General features: G+C 37.4%; 1 protein-coding gene and 1 long non-coding RNA gene across 11 annotated transcripts in view; both read right to left on the bottom strand.

Annotated features, from left to right (window-relative positions):
- Positions 1 to 232: 232 nt before the first annotated feature.
- On the bottom strand, positions 233 to 3,076 carry LOC118767907. The gene is made up of 2 exons (XR_005003819.1): positions 1,928 to 3,076; positions 233 to 1,893 (listed from the first exon to the last, which is right to left on the bottom strand). It is a non-coding gene; the product is annotated as an uncharacterized LOC118767907 (long non-coding RNA).
- Positions 3,077 to 6,272: 3,196 nt separating this feature from the next.
- The window catches only part of LOC115224244 (recombining binding protein suppressor of hairless), a 238,572-nt gene continuing 228,369 nt past the window's right edge, over positions 6,273 to 16,475 (bottom strand). For all 10 annotated transcript variants that reach the window (XM_029795046.2, XM_029795043.2, XM_029795044.2 and 7 more), the window contains 2 exons: positions 15,741 to 15,822; positions 6,273 to 7,089 (listed from right to left, as the gene is read on the bottom strand). In XM_029795046.2, the coding sequence (XP_029650906.1) occupies positions 6,916 to 7,089; positions 15,741 to 15,822 (256 nt within the window). In that variant the 3' untranslated portion in view covers positions 6,273 to 6,915. The remainder of the gene's footprint in view (positions 7,090 to 15,740; positions 15,823 to 16,475) is intronic.

Below are 16,475 nucleotides of genomic sequence, written 5' to 3'. Positions count from 1 at the left end.
TGAGAAATGGAATGAAATCAGAAAGTGTACACTGCGAAACAGCTGTAGAGGTTGTTGGTTCAATATATATATATAAAAAAAATAACCCCAACCAAAGAACTGTGGTGATGAATGCCAGACTTTGGCACGTTGTGTGTGTGTGTATGTGTGCATGTGTGTATGTGTAGCAGTAGTAGTAGAGGGGTGGGGGAAACAGCAGTCGGTATCAAAGATTGAAAGCCAAAAGGTTTTTTTTCTTTTTTGTTTGTCCTATCTTTATTCACAAGAACTGTGCAACAACCAAGACAAGAGAAGATGATGTCTTCAAATATTGGCAAGTTGTTGGGGGTGGGGGTAGTGTTGTAACACTGCAATATTGAAGTAAAGATAATTTATACAAGGGTAATACTACCTGTCTGTTGTGAAGATTTCGAAATGGGAATTATGACAATGTACTTGGAATTAGACAAAAAATATTTACAAGAACCATCAATACAATTTGCAGTGGTTTTTTTTTTTTTCATATTCTCATAAAAAAAGATAAGTAAAAAATTGTTTTTTCTTAAATGTTCGTTTTTTTTTCTTTTAATAAAGGGCTGAAAGCAGAAGAATCGTTTCGCTCTTCTTGTTTTTTTTATTCTTTCCTCTCCCACCACCCCACCCCGTTGCTTATAATTCAGGGAGAGTATTGCCATGCATAGGGTTAGAACCCTCCTTCTATGTATAACAAGATTGTTTGTGGTCTTCTTCAACAGTGTTCACATTAACATTTCTAACATGCAAAAATATTCATTGACAAAATGACAGGTATGGAGTGGGGATGGAGATAAGGGGAGGGGAAGACGACGAAACAAGTTTATAAGGTGAGACCCATAAATATTTCAAGACATCAGGTTCTCCTCAGTCGCTGCCAAATGCCACCAACATCCCCACCACCAACATCCCCACCACCACCACCACCACCACCACCATCTAATTTTACTCATAAATTACGCAGCAAGGAATTTAGGGATTACAAGACAGTTTTCTAAACTCTGAATACCTTTAAAGGCTGATATTTGGCAAAAAAATGGGTGAATGGGGAACCTGTCTGAATCAAACTTCCACATCCAACTAATTGGGAAAGTAATTAATCTTTTTTCAGTTCAGCAAAGTAAACGAGAGGATAGAGGCATTGCTTTGCTTCAAAATATAGACTGAGCTGTAAATTCTCTACACCTGTTTCAACAAGACGCTGAAAAGGGAATTTCTTACAGTTTATTCTGACTAAAACAATTGAGTTTTTGGCAGACTTCAATAAGAGCTTCACAGAAAACTGAAGCACCAATATGCAAAAATCTCAAACAAGCAGCATCTACAAGGAGGTACAGTCACAGAGTGTGCCTATCTACCCTTGAAGCATCACAAAGTCCGCCCACATGCATGGCATGTGAGTACCTTATGTACTCAGATAAATTGAAAAGAAGCCCTCAAGATTGTTGCCAAAAGATCTTGCTGATAACAGCTTTATATCATAAGAGACGAGTTGCTATGACATGCAACGCAGAGAACTTCCACGGTAGGATACACACAACTGTAGCAGAGTCTTCACATGTGAACAGCTGTACAATACCCTCTCAATCCCACCAGCCACACATTGGGCAGCTTTCTGCACTTTGTTATTAACACTAAATTTCTAGAAGCTGCAGCTGGGAGACAGCTTTTATTCAAGGCTAAGAAGTTTGCTTTCCAGCCATGTGATTTCAGGTTCAATCCCTTTGTGCAACAACTTGGAGAAGTGTCTTCTACTGTAACCCCAGGCCAAAGCCTTGAGAGTAAATTTGGTTGGCAGAGACCGAAAAAAAGCCTCTCATGTACATCTCCTTGTCCTGACAAGCAAAGCCCTTTCTTCCCATTCTTCCATGAAAAACATGTCTGGCAAGGGGAAATAATTACTTTGCTTGAAAACGAGGGTTGGTGACAGGAAGGGTATCCAGCAACAGAAAATTCGTCTTCACAAATTTTGTCCGACCCATGCAAGCACGGAAAAATAAACATTAAAATGATGGCGACTCTCATTTCCTTTAATACATCGTTTATTGGATAGCTGAGGGTGGGAGGGAAGGGCCGCTTTTCAGTTCAAACAATCAACAAGGCATGGAATGAAAAAAGGGACCCCCACCATCGTCACCAGCTGAGTGAGCCTTGCAAACATGTGATTGGGTTGTAAATGTGTCATAAGCAACAAAAGGTAGAATGGTGAATAGTGAACAGGTGAGATGAGCCAGAGACATGAGCAAATGTCTGAAGACTTTTGAAGAAACTTTGGGGCTAAAATATAAACTTGTTCTTATCTGCAGAAATAATCTCTCTCTCTCTCTCTCTCTCTCTCTCTTTCTCTCTCTCTCTCACACACACATTGTTGAAGTCATAGAATTCTTATGATGTCCTTAACATGTGACTCTCACTGGTAAGAATAAAGTTGTTTCCAAATTGGAAAGAGACATTTGAAGGAATGCTTTGGTCCAGTGGTGGAACATCTGTCATGTCTGCAGGGGATGTGGGATCAAGTCCAATGAGCAGTCTTTGACTTTTTCTATCCAAAAGTGTGGATGGGTTTCAACAAAATATTTACATGTTATTTTAGGTTTATGGGACGTGGTTCAAGAACCAACATTCTAGGAAACAATATTTGGGTTCCCCTTTTTTGTTGTAGTTGTTGTTGAGTTAAAATAAAAGTAATTTAATTATTCAAAACTTTTATGTAAAGTGTATATTTATTATACTTTTGCAATCTGACAAAGGCTGGCAGGCCAAAACTTCAAAATCACTTTCATCCATCTGCTTGTAAAAGTATTATATATATATATATAATATATATATATATACACACACACACACAAAGTATGGGGGTTTAGTTCACAGGTGATCTAAACGATTATGTATGCTAGGTAAGTGCTGTAATAGATTACTGGGGCTCCAAGGTTAAAGCCAAGATGGTAGTTATGGAGCCATTGCAGATTTCCGATGCAGTGGACATATAATTGTTAAAGAGGACAACAAACATTAAGGCAAGACAAACATCTCAAGTTGAATACATTATCATTATTGGGAAAAAAATTCAATGTCTTACAGCTGTTTCTGAGAATATCCCATACTCAGGGATATCCCAGAAACAGCTGTAAGACTTTGAATGTCTTCCTATAATAATATTGTATATGACTTGAGATGTTTGCCTTGCCTTAATGTTTGACATCCTGTTTAACAATTATATATATATATATATATATATATATATATATATATGTGCATATATACACATGCACAGAAATGTCTACAGAGGGCCAATATGAGCAAACAATCTGATATAGCCCCTTCCTAATCAGCAACACAACTTATTAATTACTTTAAAATGTTACTCAGTTCATTGAAGACTGTTTTTTTAGACCAATCTCTATTGGAATGTTTCTGTGTATTTTTTTTTTTCAATGCTAGAATTAACTCTAGAGAAATTAATTAAAAAAAATAATAAAAACAATAAATATTGACACCAAGGTGGTGGTGATGGTGGTGGTGGTGGTGGTGGTGGATGGATATATAAAACACAGAGGAACCCAGCCAACTCTTACAACGATAACAGTAAGTGAAGAATATGAAATTGGCTTTATTGGTCTCTGAAGTAACATTATGTGAGCCAAAAAAAAAATCAACAAAAAAAATATTAAACACAGAATATAAGTAGTGGTGGTCATGGTAGCATTAGCTCTAATCCAAAGGAAGAGAATAATTACTCACCCTCAGTTTTTAATTTACAAACTTATAACGAGGGATCCTGTAAGTACATTTTGTTTTTTACTTGTTTCACTCATTGGATTGTGACCATACTGGAGCACTGCCTTGAACGGTTTTGGTTCAGTCAAACAAATCAACCGAGTGCATGTTTTTTGTAAAGTCCAGTGCTTATTCTATAGGTCTCTTTTAAATTACAGGGATGTAAACAAACCAACATCATTGGGGAGTGACAAATACACACACACACACACATACCACAAGCTTTCACACAGTTTCTGTGTAGCAAATTCACTGGAATTGGTTGGCTTAGGGCTATGTAGTGAAAAGCACTTGCTAAAGGTGCCATGTTGTGGGACTGAACCCAAAACCTCCTGGTTGCAGAGCAGGCATTTTAACCACACAACCATATCTGCTAGTGAACCTGTAATGATGTATTTACTGCTGCATTCTAACTTGGGCTAAACCTGAAGAATATGAACTGCAATATATTTTGGCCATCTTTGTAAAACAGAGCTTGGAATCAGGATTCTAACAATTAGAAGACATCAAACGCTGGACTTGTGGAACCAATTCTTAGAAATCAATAAGCAATCATTAGAGTCAATATTTATTGGTAACTTCAAAGCCAACAAATTTAGGGTGAGGGGGTGAGGCAGTTTCATCGACCCCTGAAAGACAAAATTGTCTTTAGTGGGATTTGAACTCAAAACGTAAAGAATCAGAACAAATACCACAAGGTTATGGAAACCAACAGTCTTAAGAATTCTGCCATCCACCACTCTAAAGAATAATAATAATAATAATAATAATAATAATAATAATAATAATAATGGGAACAGTCAATTACATCAAACCCAGTGTTTCACTGGTACTTGATTTATTGACCCCAAAAGGATGAAAGGCAAAGTCAACCTTGGTGCAATTTGAACTCAGAACATCAAGGCAGATGAAAGATTAATAATAATAATCCTTCCTACTATAGGCACAAAGCCTGAAATTTGCAGTGAGGGGGCTAGTCAATTACACTGACCACAGTGCACAACTGGTACTTACGGACCCTTAAATGACAAAAGGCAAAGCGTGTTCAAGTGAAGTTAATGAGTTTCCCTCCACCCACTACCACAGATTCTTATTCGAGAGGCATCAGAGAGAGGGAGGGTGAAACAAAGATTTCATTGTTAAGGGATTGACATAAACTCTGAAAGGGTTTAGTTTTAGGCCCCACCATTTCAACCAATCCACCACCTCAATAATAATAATAATAATAATAATAATAATAATAATAATAATCCTTTCTTCTCTAGGCACAAGGCCTGAAATTTTTAGGGGATGGGGCCAGTCGATTACTGTTAAACTGGTACCTATTTCATCAACCCCAGCAAACTGCAAGAATCTTTAGAGTACCAGAAAAAAATGCTTTGCCGTACTTCTTCTGGCTGTTGCACTTCTGAGTTCAAATCCCATCAAGGTCAACTTTGCCTTTTATTCTTTAGAAGCCAATAAAATAACATACCAGTCAGATATTGGGGGTTAGAAAGCTTAAGCTATGAAATAACATCTTCCTTTTAAAATTGCTCGCTTTGTGTCTAAATCAGGGACCACTGTGATTATGTTTATTGTTAGGAATCTATGATTTGCTGCTTTGGTTAGCAGAGACATTCTCTTGAGGGTGGGTGACAACATGTCACCTCAAATCCCAAGATTCTTTATCAGGATGCTTACAGAATACAGAATGGCACAAATCAACAATGCAAGTCTCATTTCCAGTGTTCTTCAGCTTGGCTGTTGTGCAAGTGCACCAATTACCACAGGATATTGTTATTATTATTATTATTATTATTATTATTATTATTAAGGAATTATTAAAGTAAAAATATAATAAAAGAAATCAGTTTTTGTTGTTCTCATATTTTATCAACTTTCTTCAATTTTTTTCCAATTCACAATATTGATTATTAGTTCTTAAATTCCTGTGATTGATTTTTATTTTTGTTTGCTTTTATAAAGAAAAATAGAAGAGAATGAAAAATGCAATATATGTATATATATATATATATATACATACATACATACACACACACACACACACACACACATTCTGTATATATTTATATATTGTACATGATATATTACATATCACGTGTATATATATATATATATATATATATATATATATATTATATACACACACATCCTCACACACAACATGTGCATCTTCAACATGCAAACACACCTGAACAACAGCTGCATAAGCAGTGTTCTGTTTACAGCTATACTGTACAATAAGAACATATCTATAAATTTTAATTAAAACTATGTATGTATATATATATATATATATATAGATATATATATATGAAATAGACAGATGTAAACACCTAGGGGCTTTATATACAGTTTCTTTGTGAAGAAAAAAAAATTTAAAAAAAACAAATCTCTGCAGGACTAGTTTCAATCCTATGTTGGGATTTCATTAGCGACTCAAGTACTGACCCACTTTAACTGTCCATGGACACACATTGTTTAAACAGATACTAAATTGCTAATATCAAGGCCTTAATTAACTCGGATTGACTGATTTGCATATTTAATGTATTCTTGAGAGCTAATCTAATTAATAAATTACTGGTTTGTTAACATTATTTGCATATGCATGTTGTGTGTGTAAAGATGTATGTATGTGTATACACACGCACAAACTCACACATACAAAAAAGAGATAGTATGTACTACATACATGTTTTTGTGTAAGTATGTATATAATTAACAGAGTGTATGTATATATATATATATATATATACATAATATACATTCAAGTGTCATGGCTATAACATATATTGATGCACAGCAGCAATTACTACGACCACCACCACCACTACTACTGCCTCTCACCCTAATCCAAACCCTGGGGGGTTATCTTCTGCCTTGGCAGTCCTTATTCTGTGCTCATAACGAAAGATGAGGTAAGTTTCCAGTCAGTTTAGAATGTCCCTCCCTATCACTGTTGCGATGACAATAATTATGACAAGGATGATCGTTAATGATAATAATGATGATGACAACGACATTGATGATGATGATGACGATGATATTGAATTTTACAGAAGGAGAATAACAAACCACACTCCATCCCCACCGGCCCCACTACCCCACCCTTATAATTGGCTACATTGGAGCAGCAGAGTAGTTCACAGACGAGGGGGGAGGTGGATCAGGGTTGGCACGGAGGACACGGTCGACGGTGTTGCAGTGCTGGCGTGGGCCAGGTTCTGGGGTATACGTGAACGTCAGGCCTGTTGCGTAAATGATGCCATCGTTTCGAACCAGAGTCACAGGAACCTGGAAAAGGAAAAGAAATATAGAGAAAAATAAGTTAATCAAAGAATTCCATAAAAGCAAGAATTTATGCTTGATACTTGTGTGTTTGGGAAAACTGGAAAGAACCAAGCTTCTGTGTATATGCAATGGGATGTTATCAATAATCTGTCCAAAGAAGATTAAGAGATGAGCTAATGGCTATAATCCCTACAGCTAAAGTAGTATGGGATAAATCAGTTGATATAATCTTGTTATGTAGAGTAGGAAGATGTTAATTAATGAACGTATGTGTATTTTTTTTTTTGGAAGCACTCTGTCGGTTACGACGACGAGGGTTCCGGTTGATCCGAATCAACGGAACAACCTGCTCATGAAATTAACATGTAAGTGGCTGAGAACTCCACAGACACGTGTACCCTTAACGTAGTTCTCGGGGATATTCAGCGTGACACAGAGAGTGACAAGGCCGGCCCTTTGAAATACAGGTACAACAGAAACAGGAAGTAAGAGTGAGAGAAAGTTGTGGTGAAAGAGTACAGCAGGGATCACCACCATCCCCTGCCGGAGCCTCGTGGAGCTTTAGGTGTTTTCGCTCAATAAACACTCACAACGCCCGGTCTGGGAATCGAAACCGCGATCCTATGACCACGAGTCCACTGCCCTAACCACTGGGCCATTGCACCTCCACACATATGTGTATATATGTGTGTGTATATGGTGAGCGTTGTGCTTCTTTGTCTCAGATGGCAATTTTAAACGAGTGTCTGCCACCATCATACAGTATTATTTACTTCCAGTCTTCCATGAAAAACATGTTCTGGCATGAAGAAACATTACTTGGAATGCAAGTAAGGGTCGGTGACAGGAAGGGTATCCAGTCAGCTGTAGTAAATCTGCCTCAGTGAATTCTGTTTGATCCATGAAGTCATGGAAAAAGAGGACTTTGTCATAATGAAGACGATGTACAATGGTGGTTCTCAACCATTTTCTACCTGTGCACAGTAGGTAGGGAAAGGAGAAATACTGGCACCCCAGGCTAAAGAAGGTCTTCACCCATGTAAGGTGCTGTTATCTGTTTGGTAGGATATGAAAGGTTTACTCCACTTTGAACATTTAAGCCCAAACCAAATGATAACAAAGGAGATCTAGTGTGGGCAGCTTGAGTGGCTTAAGTCAGCACTAGAAGAAAAATGACCATCTTTGGTTTCAAGACCAAAGCTGTTCTTCCATCAGGATAATGCTTGACCACATACAGTGAGGATGACATTCCAAACACTGGAGTAGTTTTGATTGGCAAACAATGCTCCACCCACCATATTCGCCGGACATTGCCCCACCTGATTATCATTTATTCTGCAGTCTTCAAAATCATTTGGATGGAAATAATATGAATTCTGTAGACAAAGTCAGAACAGTATTTTTTGTCACAGACAAGTGAATTTTGGAAGAGGGGCCTTGCAAGTCTACCAGATAGATGGAAGAGCATTACAGAAAATGAAGGAGAGTACATTTTAGATTAAAAAAGAACTTTGTTTATCTTAATACTGAAAAATAAAAGAAGTATAAAAAAACTGCATTATTTATGGGATGACCCAATATATATCAGGATGTTTGTTATTCAACACAAACTTCCATTCTAAAGATTCCATAACATTATGAATGAAAATTAGCCATTATTTTGAGCTGGTTCAATTATTATATAAAAGCAAAAACTTTTTGGTATCATAATCATAACATAATGAGTTTTCTTTTTTAATTTTTTTCTTCTGATAATTAACCAATCAGCTGTTAGCTAGGATTGAACCTGATATTTGTGGTGCTCACAATAATGAACACTGGAGCATTAATGTCACTGAGTGCAATATCGTATAGAAGTGAATTTAATGTGTTGCTGCTATAGACACACACATGGGCACACAGACACATGGACACACAGACACACACACCCACCCACTCAGAGCCATGAGCAAGTATTTTTTACTTGTATAAAAGAATATTTATTTACTTTAAACTATTTATGAAATCTATCAGTAAGCTACCAAGTAAAGCATAAAGAAAGTACATTGCTAATAAATATATAAAAAGAGAGCAGAGACTATATATATATAGGTATATATATAGATATTTTGAATGAAAAAAAAAAGAAAAAGAGTTAAGCGCTCAGGCTGGGCCGGTAGTGAGACGAGACTTAATAACAAAGTGTTGCAGGTCAAAAGGTTCGGCTTTACTCAACTGGAAATGACAACAGTTAGTACAAAGGACTGCTATGATAGTGTTACTACATGGAATAACAATAAACACTGTAAAGGTGACAAGTGAATGGGGGTAGGATGTTTGGTTGAGGGTAACTAGGTGAAAAGTGTGTGTGTTGGTAACGGGCAGATAAAAAACGAGAATATGACACTCTGTAACACTCTGAGGTTTTATGGTTAAACTCATTAATTAGTGTCATTAATTAGCTTACATAACTGCGGGAGGTGCAGTGATCGGCAGAAGGGAGGAACATCAATGACCAGTTTGTAAATTATCATCGGTTTAACGTCTGCTTTTCCATGCTTGCATGGGTCGGATGGAGTTTATTTGGGGCAGATTTTCTATAGTCGGATGTCCTAACTGTTGCCAACCCCTCACCTGTTCCCAAGCAAGGTAATGTCTCCCCACAGCCAGATATGTTCTCACAAAAATGAATGACACTGCTTCTATACCAGTGACACACATTTACAACTATCACATGGCGTCAAGTCACACACAAACACACACACATAAACATGTATAATATATATGTATATATGTATATATATATATATATATATATATATATATGGCATGCTTCTTTTTAGTTTGTCTACCAAATCCCCACACAGGTTGGGCCAGGGCTATAATAGAATACACTTGCCCAAGGAGTGTCATATATTGGGGTTGAACTCAGAATCCTGTGCCTGGGAAGCAAACTTCATAACCACACATCCACACTTGCATCTATACCATAGAAATACTGTGGCACTTAGCAATATACAATATTGCTTACAAAAAGAACAAAATCAATATAACTTTAGATATCATCATCATCATCATCATCATCATCATCATCATCATCATCATCATCATCATCATCATCATCATCAAACCATTGTACAACAAGTGTCGTAATCTTCAACACCCTCTGAGTAAAACTGTTGCTTACATAGGAATTAGGATGTGAAAATAGGTTGAGTCCATTATTGCAACAGGGGTGGGGGCATTAGTTTTGTTTTTACATTTAGATCATCAGCAGCACTTTTCCATGCTTGCATGGGTCAGATGAAATTTAAGGCAGATTTTCTACAGCTGGACGCCCTTCCTGTTGCCAACCTTCACCTGGTTCCAAGTGAGGTCACTATTTCCCCTCCATGGCCAGACATGTTTTCAAGGAAGATTGGGAGTAAAAGATACTTCTTGCATGATGGTGATATTCGTTTACAACTATTATGTGAGGTCATGGCAAGGAGACAGCAACACACACACACACACACATAAAAGGCTTCTTTCAGTTTCCATCTACCAAATCTGCTTTGGAAATGGTTTCTACAGCTTCTTAATGCCAACCACTTAATAAGATCCTCTCCACCTCGGGTTGAGTGCATTTATACATACATATGTACACATGTATCTCTATGTATATGCTAGCTCGCATGTATGTCTGTTTAAATAGTTTGTTTCCCAACCACATGGTGTCAGGTTCAGACCATGACTTTGGTCAGGTCAAGTGTATAGCAGAAGACATTCGTCCTAGGTGCCACACAGTGGGATTGAACTCAGAACCATGTGGTTTGGTACCAAACTTCTTACCACACCTGAAACTATAGATACCTGTGCTTCTTAAAGTATGCTTGCTAACAAATATGGTAATTTTATTTGAAATACTGGAACTGGCTGCATTCGAAATTGTAAAGCTTTCAATTATTCTTTACTTTCTATTCTTCTCACGATATGTAACACTTTCCAATTTCTTTAATTTAAATTCAAAAAATTTCTAAAAGCTTTTAATCAGAAGAAAAGAAAATCATTGTTTCATTGTATTCTTCTTAGAAATTTTTCAGACAGATTTTGAGCAAATACTTGTGAATATTAACATAACTGTACACTGGAAACAAGTCAAACGAGACAATGGGTTAGTCAAATAAAAACTGTTTTTAGTTCAACAAGTCTCAATTGTAAGGCACTAAAAATATCGTTTCTGGCCAAGCAGTAAGTTGGCTTTTTGTGAAACACACACACACACACGTACACAAAACTACCATCTTTAGCAATATTGTTCAGCAAACAGAGATTTGTTATAATAGGAAAAATAGTTAATTGTAACATGATAAAATAGCTCCAGTGAAAGCTATACAAGCTACACTATCAAACCACAAGAAATGGCTATTGGGAATAATAATAATAATAACAACAACAATATTTAACTTTCAGCAAAATTCAAAGAGATTTTATAAAATACATTGTTTAATCACAATGGCTTGTGAATTAACTGAATGTGTGTGTCTGGATGTGTGTGAATGTATACTACACACATACATCTATATATATATATACATACATACAAAGAGAGAGAGAAACATACACACATATATCATCATCATCCTTTACAGTTTATGTTCCATGCTGGCATGGGTCGGATGATTTCACAGAATCCAACAGACCCAACGATTGCACTGTGCTCCCACGTCTGCTTTGGAAATGCTTTCTACAGCTAGGGGCCCTTCTTAATGCCAATCATTTAATAAGGTCCACTCCACCTTGGGTGCATGTATACATACATATCTATACACATGTCTGTGTGTATATGCTAGTGTGTGTGTGTGCTTACATATGTGTTTAAATAGTTTGTTTCCCAACCACTTGGTTCCAGGTTCAGTCCCACTGCATGTCACCTTGGGCAAGTTTCTACTATTACAAAGCCCTGGGATGACTGAAACCTTGTGATTGTATTTGGTAAATGGAAACTGAAAGAAGCCTATCATATATATATATATATATATATATATATGATGGGCTTCTTTCAGTTTGTGTCTACCAAATCCACTTACAAGGCTTTGGTCGGCCTGAGGGTATAGTAGAAGACACTTTCCCCCAAGGTGCCACACAGTGGGACTGAACCTGGAACCATGTGGTTGGGAAGCAAGCTTCTTATCACACAGCCACCCCTGCGCCTATATATTCCTCAGAGAAGAATGTCACACTCAGCATCGGTCAATGGCTTCAGAGTAGGACCAGGAACAGACTGAGAGAGAAGAGACAGACTGGAGAAGGAAGAAAAGCTGGAAACGAAAACATGCTTCTGTTAAATATGTTTAGGGTTATTCTAGATGATGTGTATGATGATGATGATGATGAGGAGGAGGAGGAGGAGGAAGATGAGGAGGAAGAGGAGGAGGAAGAGAGGGAGGAGTTGTCCTCTATAACAGAGAAAACAACTGAAAGTTTCTACAAGACAATCTGCTGAAAGCTGGAGAGCAGTTCTCTGGTTGGAGCTTGGTACCAACCTGATGTAAGGTACCATGGTGCTGGAATAGCATTGCAGATAAAGCAATAAAGGCTAAAAGCGAGGCATGGAGAGTTCGGAAGAGAGGAGGAGGTAGTAAAGAACTATATCAAGTGGCTAAGAGAGAAGAAACTCGATGGTAAGTGTAGATAGGTCAAGGAGAAGCACAAGACAGGGGACTTGGCATTGTTCTGCCAGGAGGAGATCAGAGGTGTGGGGTTGGGGGGGCAGTGTGTCCGGGATTGAAGTAACTTGTGTCCAAAATGACTGTGGTGTGTTTACCCTGATTAACGATGATGGGAAGAAAGAAGTTTGATTAGAAGAGGCTGCTGAATGTAGAAAATATGTGAGAAGAAGAGGATCTACCAAAATATATTCAACAGAGGAACCATTCAAGTGGACAGGTCGAAATGGTCATTAAGGATAGAAAGGCAGGACAAGTAGGGCTTAAGTTAGTTCCTTGCATAGCAGACTGTCCCATCGTTATTTCTGATATTACCCAGGAATCATGGAAGCCAAAACTAAAAACACAGAAGATTACATCACTGAATAGAGTGTGATCCCTTTCTCCTTTGAGCAAATTTTGTAATTAGAGCAAAAATGCAAAAGAAAAAAAAAGAAAGTGCCAAAATGATATGAAAAATATGTAGAGAGAAGGTGCTTGAAGCATTTTGCTCCAGCTTGGGATGGATGTCAGAGACAAAGTCTATGCATATTTCTAGGTTTTTTTTTTTAAAGAAACAACAAATAAAATAAGAGAAGAAACCTTTCAGTCTGAAATGGAGACAGTCTGTGAACAAAGGAATGCTGAGCAAACCAGACGATATTGTCAGAGTTGAATGGTAAAAAAGAACAAAAAAACTGAACAAAGAAGTGAAAATACAAAAGAACAAAAAAGCCTACAAGACAATACATAACTTACTAGAAGCTGACTTCAAGAACAACAACAGGCACAACCACCTTCTCAAGTCAGTCCACGAAATGGAGGGAAAATGAAGAGAAAATAGAGAGGACAATCAAAGCTTAAAGATGGCAAGACAGATGAAAATGGATGTTGAAAATATAATTTTAAATATCTTAACATCAAATTCCTACACAGTCAGGACACAGTATCAAAGACATGCGGCAGATGTTCATACAGAAATATAAAAAAAAAGGATTTTTTTAATATACTAAATCCCCAAGTATAGATGCCATCAGTGCTACAGAAGTATAAAAACCAGAAGGAGGGCTCATAGTTAATATGTTAGAGGTAATGCTTAAGATAGCGTGAGAAAGCAAAAGGACTCCAAAACTCCAGACTCATACACCTCCTCTTTTCCCAATTTATGAAAAGGGTGACAAAGCAAAAATTAAAAGGCAATTTCTTTATTGTCAATAGCAGCAAAAGTGTTTTATAGAATTCTCAGTCAACAGAAAAGCAAGGAAAACCAAAGAAGCAACAAGAAAGAGAGCCAGTTTGGTTTTAGAATTAATAGAGGTACAGTTGATGCCATTTTTATAGTCAGACAGGTTGTTGGAAAGTATATAAAAAAGCATCAAGTGCCCTTACACTTCATCTTTGGTTTATGAAGTGGCCATTAAAATGATCTGGCAGAAGGTCATAAGGAAAATGCCCACATTCATAGGAGTAAAGATAGAGCAATTTGAGTCACAATACAAGAACCACAAAGTGTGCCATTGTCTGAGATGGTCAGCAAAGATTTTGGTTGGAAGAATTTATAAAGTCTAAGATAATGTTGTCTACCATCGTTTTTGTTCTGGAATTTGTCATGAAAGAACTGAAAGTCTTGGATGAATGTCTGGCACTCACCAATTCTTTCTCCAGAAACATGAAATATGTTGATGTTAGGAGCCTGAAAATCTATGATCCTTGAAAAAACTAAAAATAGCCACAAAATCAATAAAAGCATAACAAATGAGGCATGAAAAATGAATTACACAAAGCACAAAAGGTGTTGGCACTCAGCAGAGAATTGGTGAGAAAATTAGAGGCTTCCAAAGTAGAATGAATCACAGGGTTTGCGTTTCTTGGCCATAAAATAGCAAATGGGAAAGATGGATCTCACCGTTTGTATGAGTCATCAGATGAATAAATAAATATGTGTGTGTGTGTGTGTGTGTGTGTGTGTGTGTTCTTATTTGTTCTCTTCATTTGACATGATCTCTCTCTCTCTCTCTCTCCCTCCAAATGTTACTCTCTATCTTCATTGTAACCCAACACACATTTCTACCCAACACTGTTGCCTACTTTTATCTTCTCCCAAAACATATTTTCTCAGTTTTCCTTTCTCCCCCCGGTTTCCTTATTTCCTCTCTTACTCCTTTCCCTTTTTCGTCTCTCCCTTCCTTTTCTCAGCCTCCAACTTCTTCCATCCCGGAATATCTTTCTCGTTTCCTACAATTTCTCTCTGCTCTGTTCCTATTTGAATTCGGCCATGTTCCAAGTCTCCCTTTCCATTCTGCTTCATTCAAGGGTTAGTACCCAAAATGAGCTTTTCCCCCTCATTGTCACCCATAAACATCTCTGTTTTGTCTCTTCCATTTTACTTCAGATGAAACACTTACAATCACCATCGAAAAACCCTGTCTTACTTTATTCCTTTTGCTTCGTCCTAAGTGTCTCAGCTGAAAAGAATGATCTTCCATATCTATTTCGTTGAATAGAATTCAGAGACAATACTGAAAGCCACGACATGAATTCTATAAAAAATCTTAAGAGATAAACTTAAAAATCAGAACATTACCCTGATGACACAAAAGTAAGCCACAATATTCACTCGTAAACCATTAATGGACTTGGTAGAATATTCTGGTTGCAAAACGAAATACGTTGTCTTTGCCAACAAATTTTATTTTGTTCAGCTATTTTTTTCATATGTAGATGCAAGCATGGCTCCATGGTTAAGAAATGTGTGTGTGTGTGTGTGTGTGTGTGTGTGTGTGTGTGTGTGTGTGTGTGTGTGTGTGTGTGTGTGTGTGTGTGTGTGTGTGTGTTTGTGTGTGTGTGTGTGTGCGCGTGTACATAGACCTATAAAATGGAGAAGGATTACTACTGAACTGAACAATAGCATGGGAAAACAATCTTTTAAGACAGGTGATGATTAAATAGATGAACAAAAATGTTAGTGTAGAAGGTGTTAAGATTTACCTGAAGTGGTTGCCGTACCCATCGCCAACCAGCACGGAATGCAGAAATATCAGGAACTACACATAACATGCTTTCTTCACATCTGTAACAACAAAAACAAAAACATCACAACAATTTCATCAATGATATCCAACAGAAATAACAATATGACAACAGGTACTTCTTATGAACAACAAAGGAGTTGCATATACACTCACGTGCAAAGGTGCACCAACAAGACAACCAAAGCTAGTTTCTGTGCAATGGCTTGAACTATCTTCCCAATATATCAGCCAAAATCACCCTCAAATATTTGCTCTGCTGTCTTTATAACAGGGGCCACACAAGGGAGTGTATAGATCCATTTGGAGAGAGATGCTGTGTGGAGACTGGCATGTCAAAGAATAGACCCAACATTTCCTCTGCCTAAAAGGTGACTAAATGAGGCTGAGGTAGGAGTTGCACTCTGACCTCATAAAAACCCTCACCAGTAATGACTGCCCCAAAACAGACCCATGGCTTGAGGGACTGTAACCTGAGTAATGTAACAGCTACAAAGGTGCCAGGAGTAGTAGGGAATCACCAACAAATGGTGTATGCAGCACATTCCCCCATACTACTACTACTACTACTACTACTACTACTACTACTACCACTACTTCTACTACTACTACTACCACTACTTCTACTACTACTACCACCACCACCACCACCACCACCACTACAACTACTATTACTAATACCACTACTACTAAT

This window comes from Octopus sinensis, linkage group LG25, assembly GCF_006345805.1.
Source record: "Octopus sinensis linkage group LG25, ASM634580v1, whole genome shotgun sequence".
NCBI lineage: Eukaryota > Metazoa > Mollusca > Cephalopoda > Octopoda > Octopodidae > Octopus > Octopus sinensis.
The sequence above is the reverse complement of the archived record's forward strand: the minus strand, read 5'-3'. Positions and strand labels throughout refer to the sequence as shown.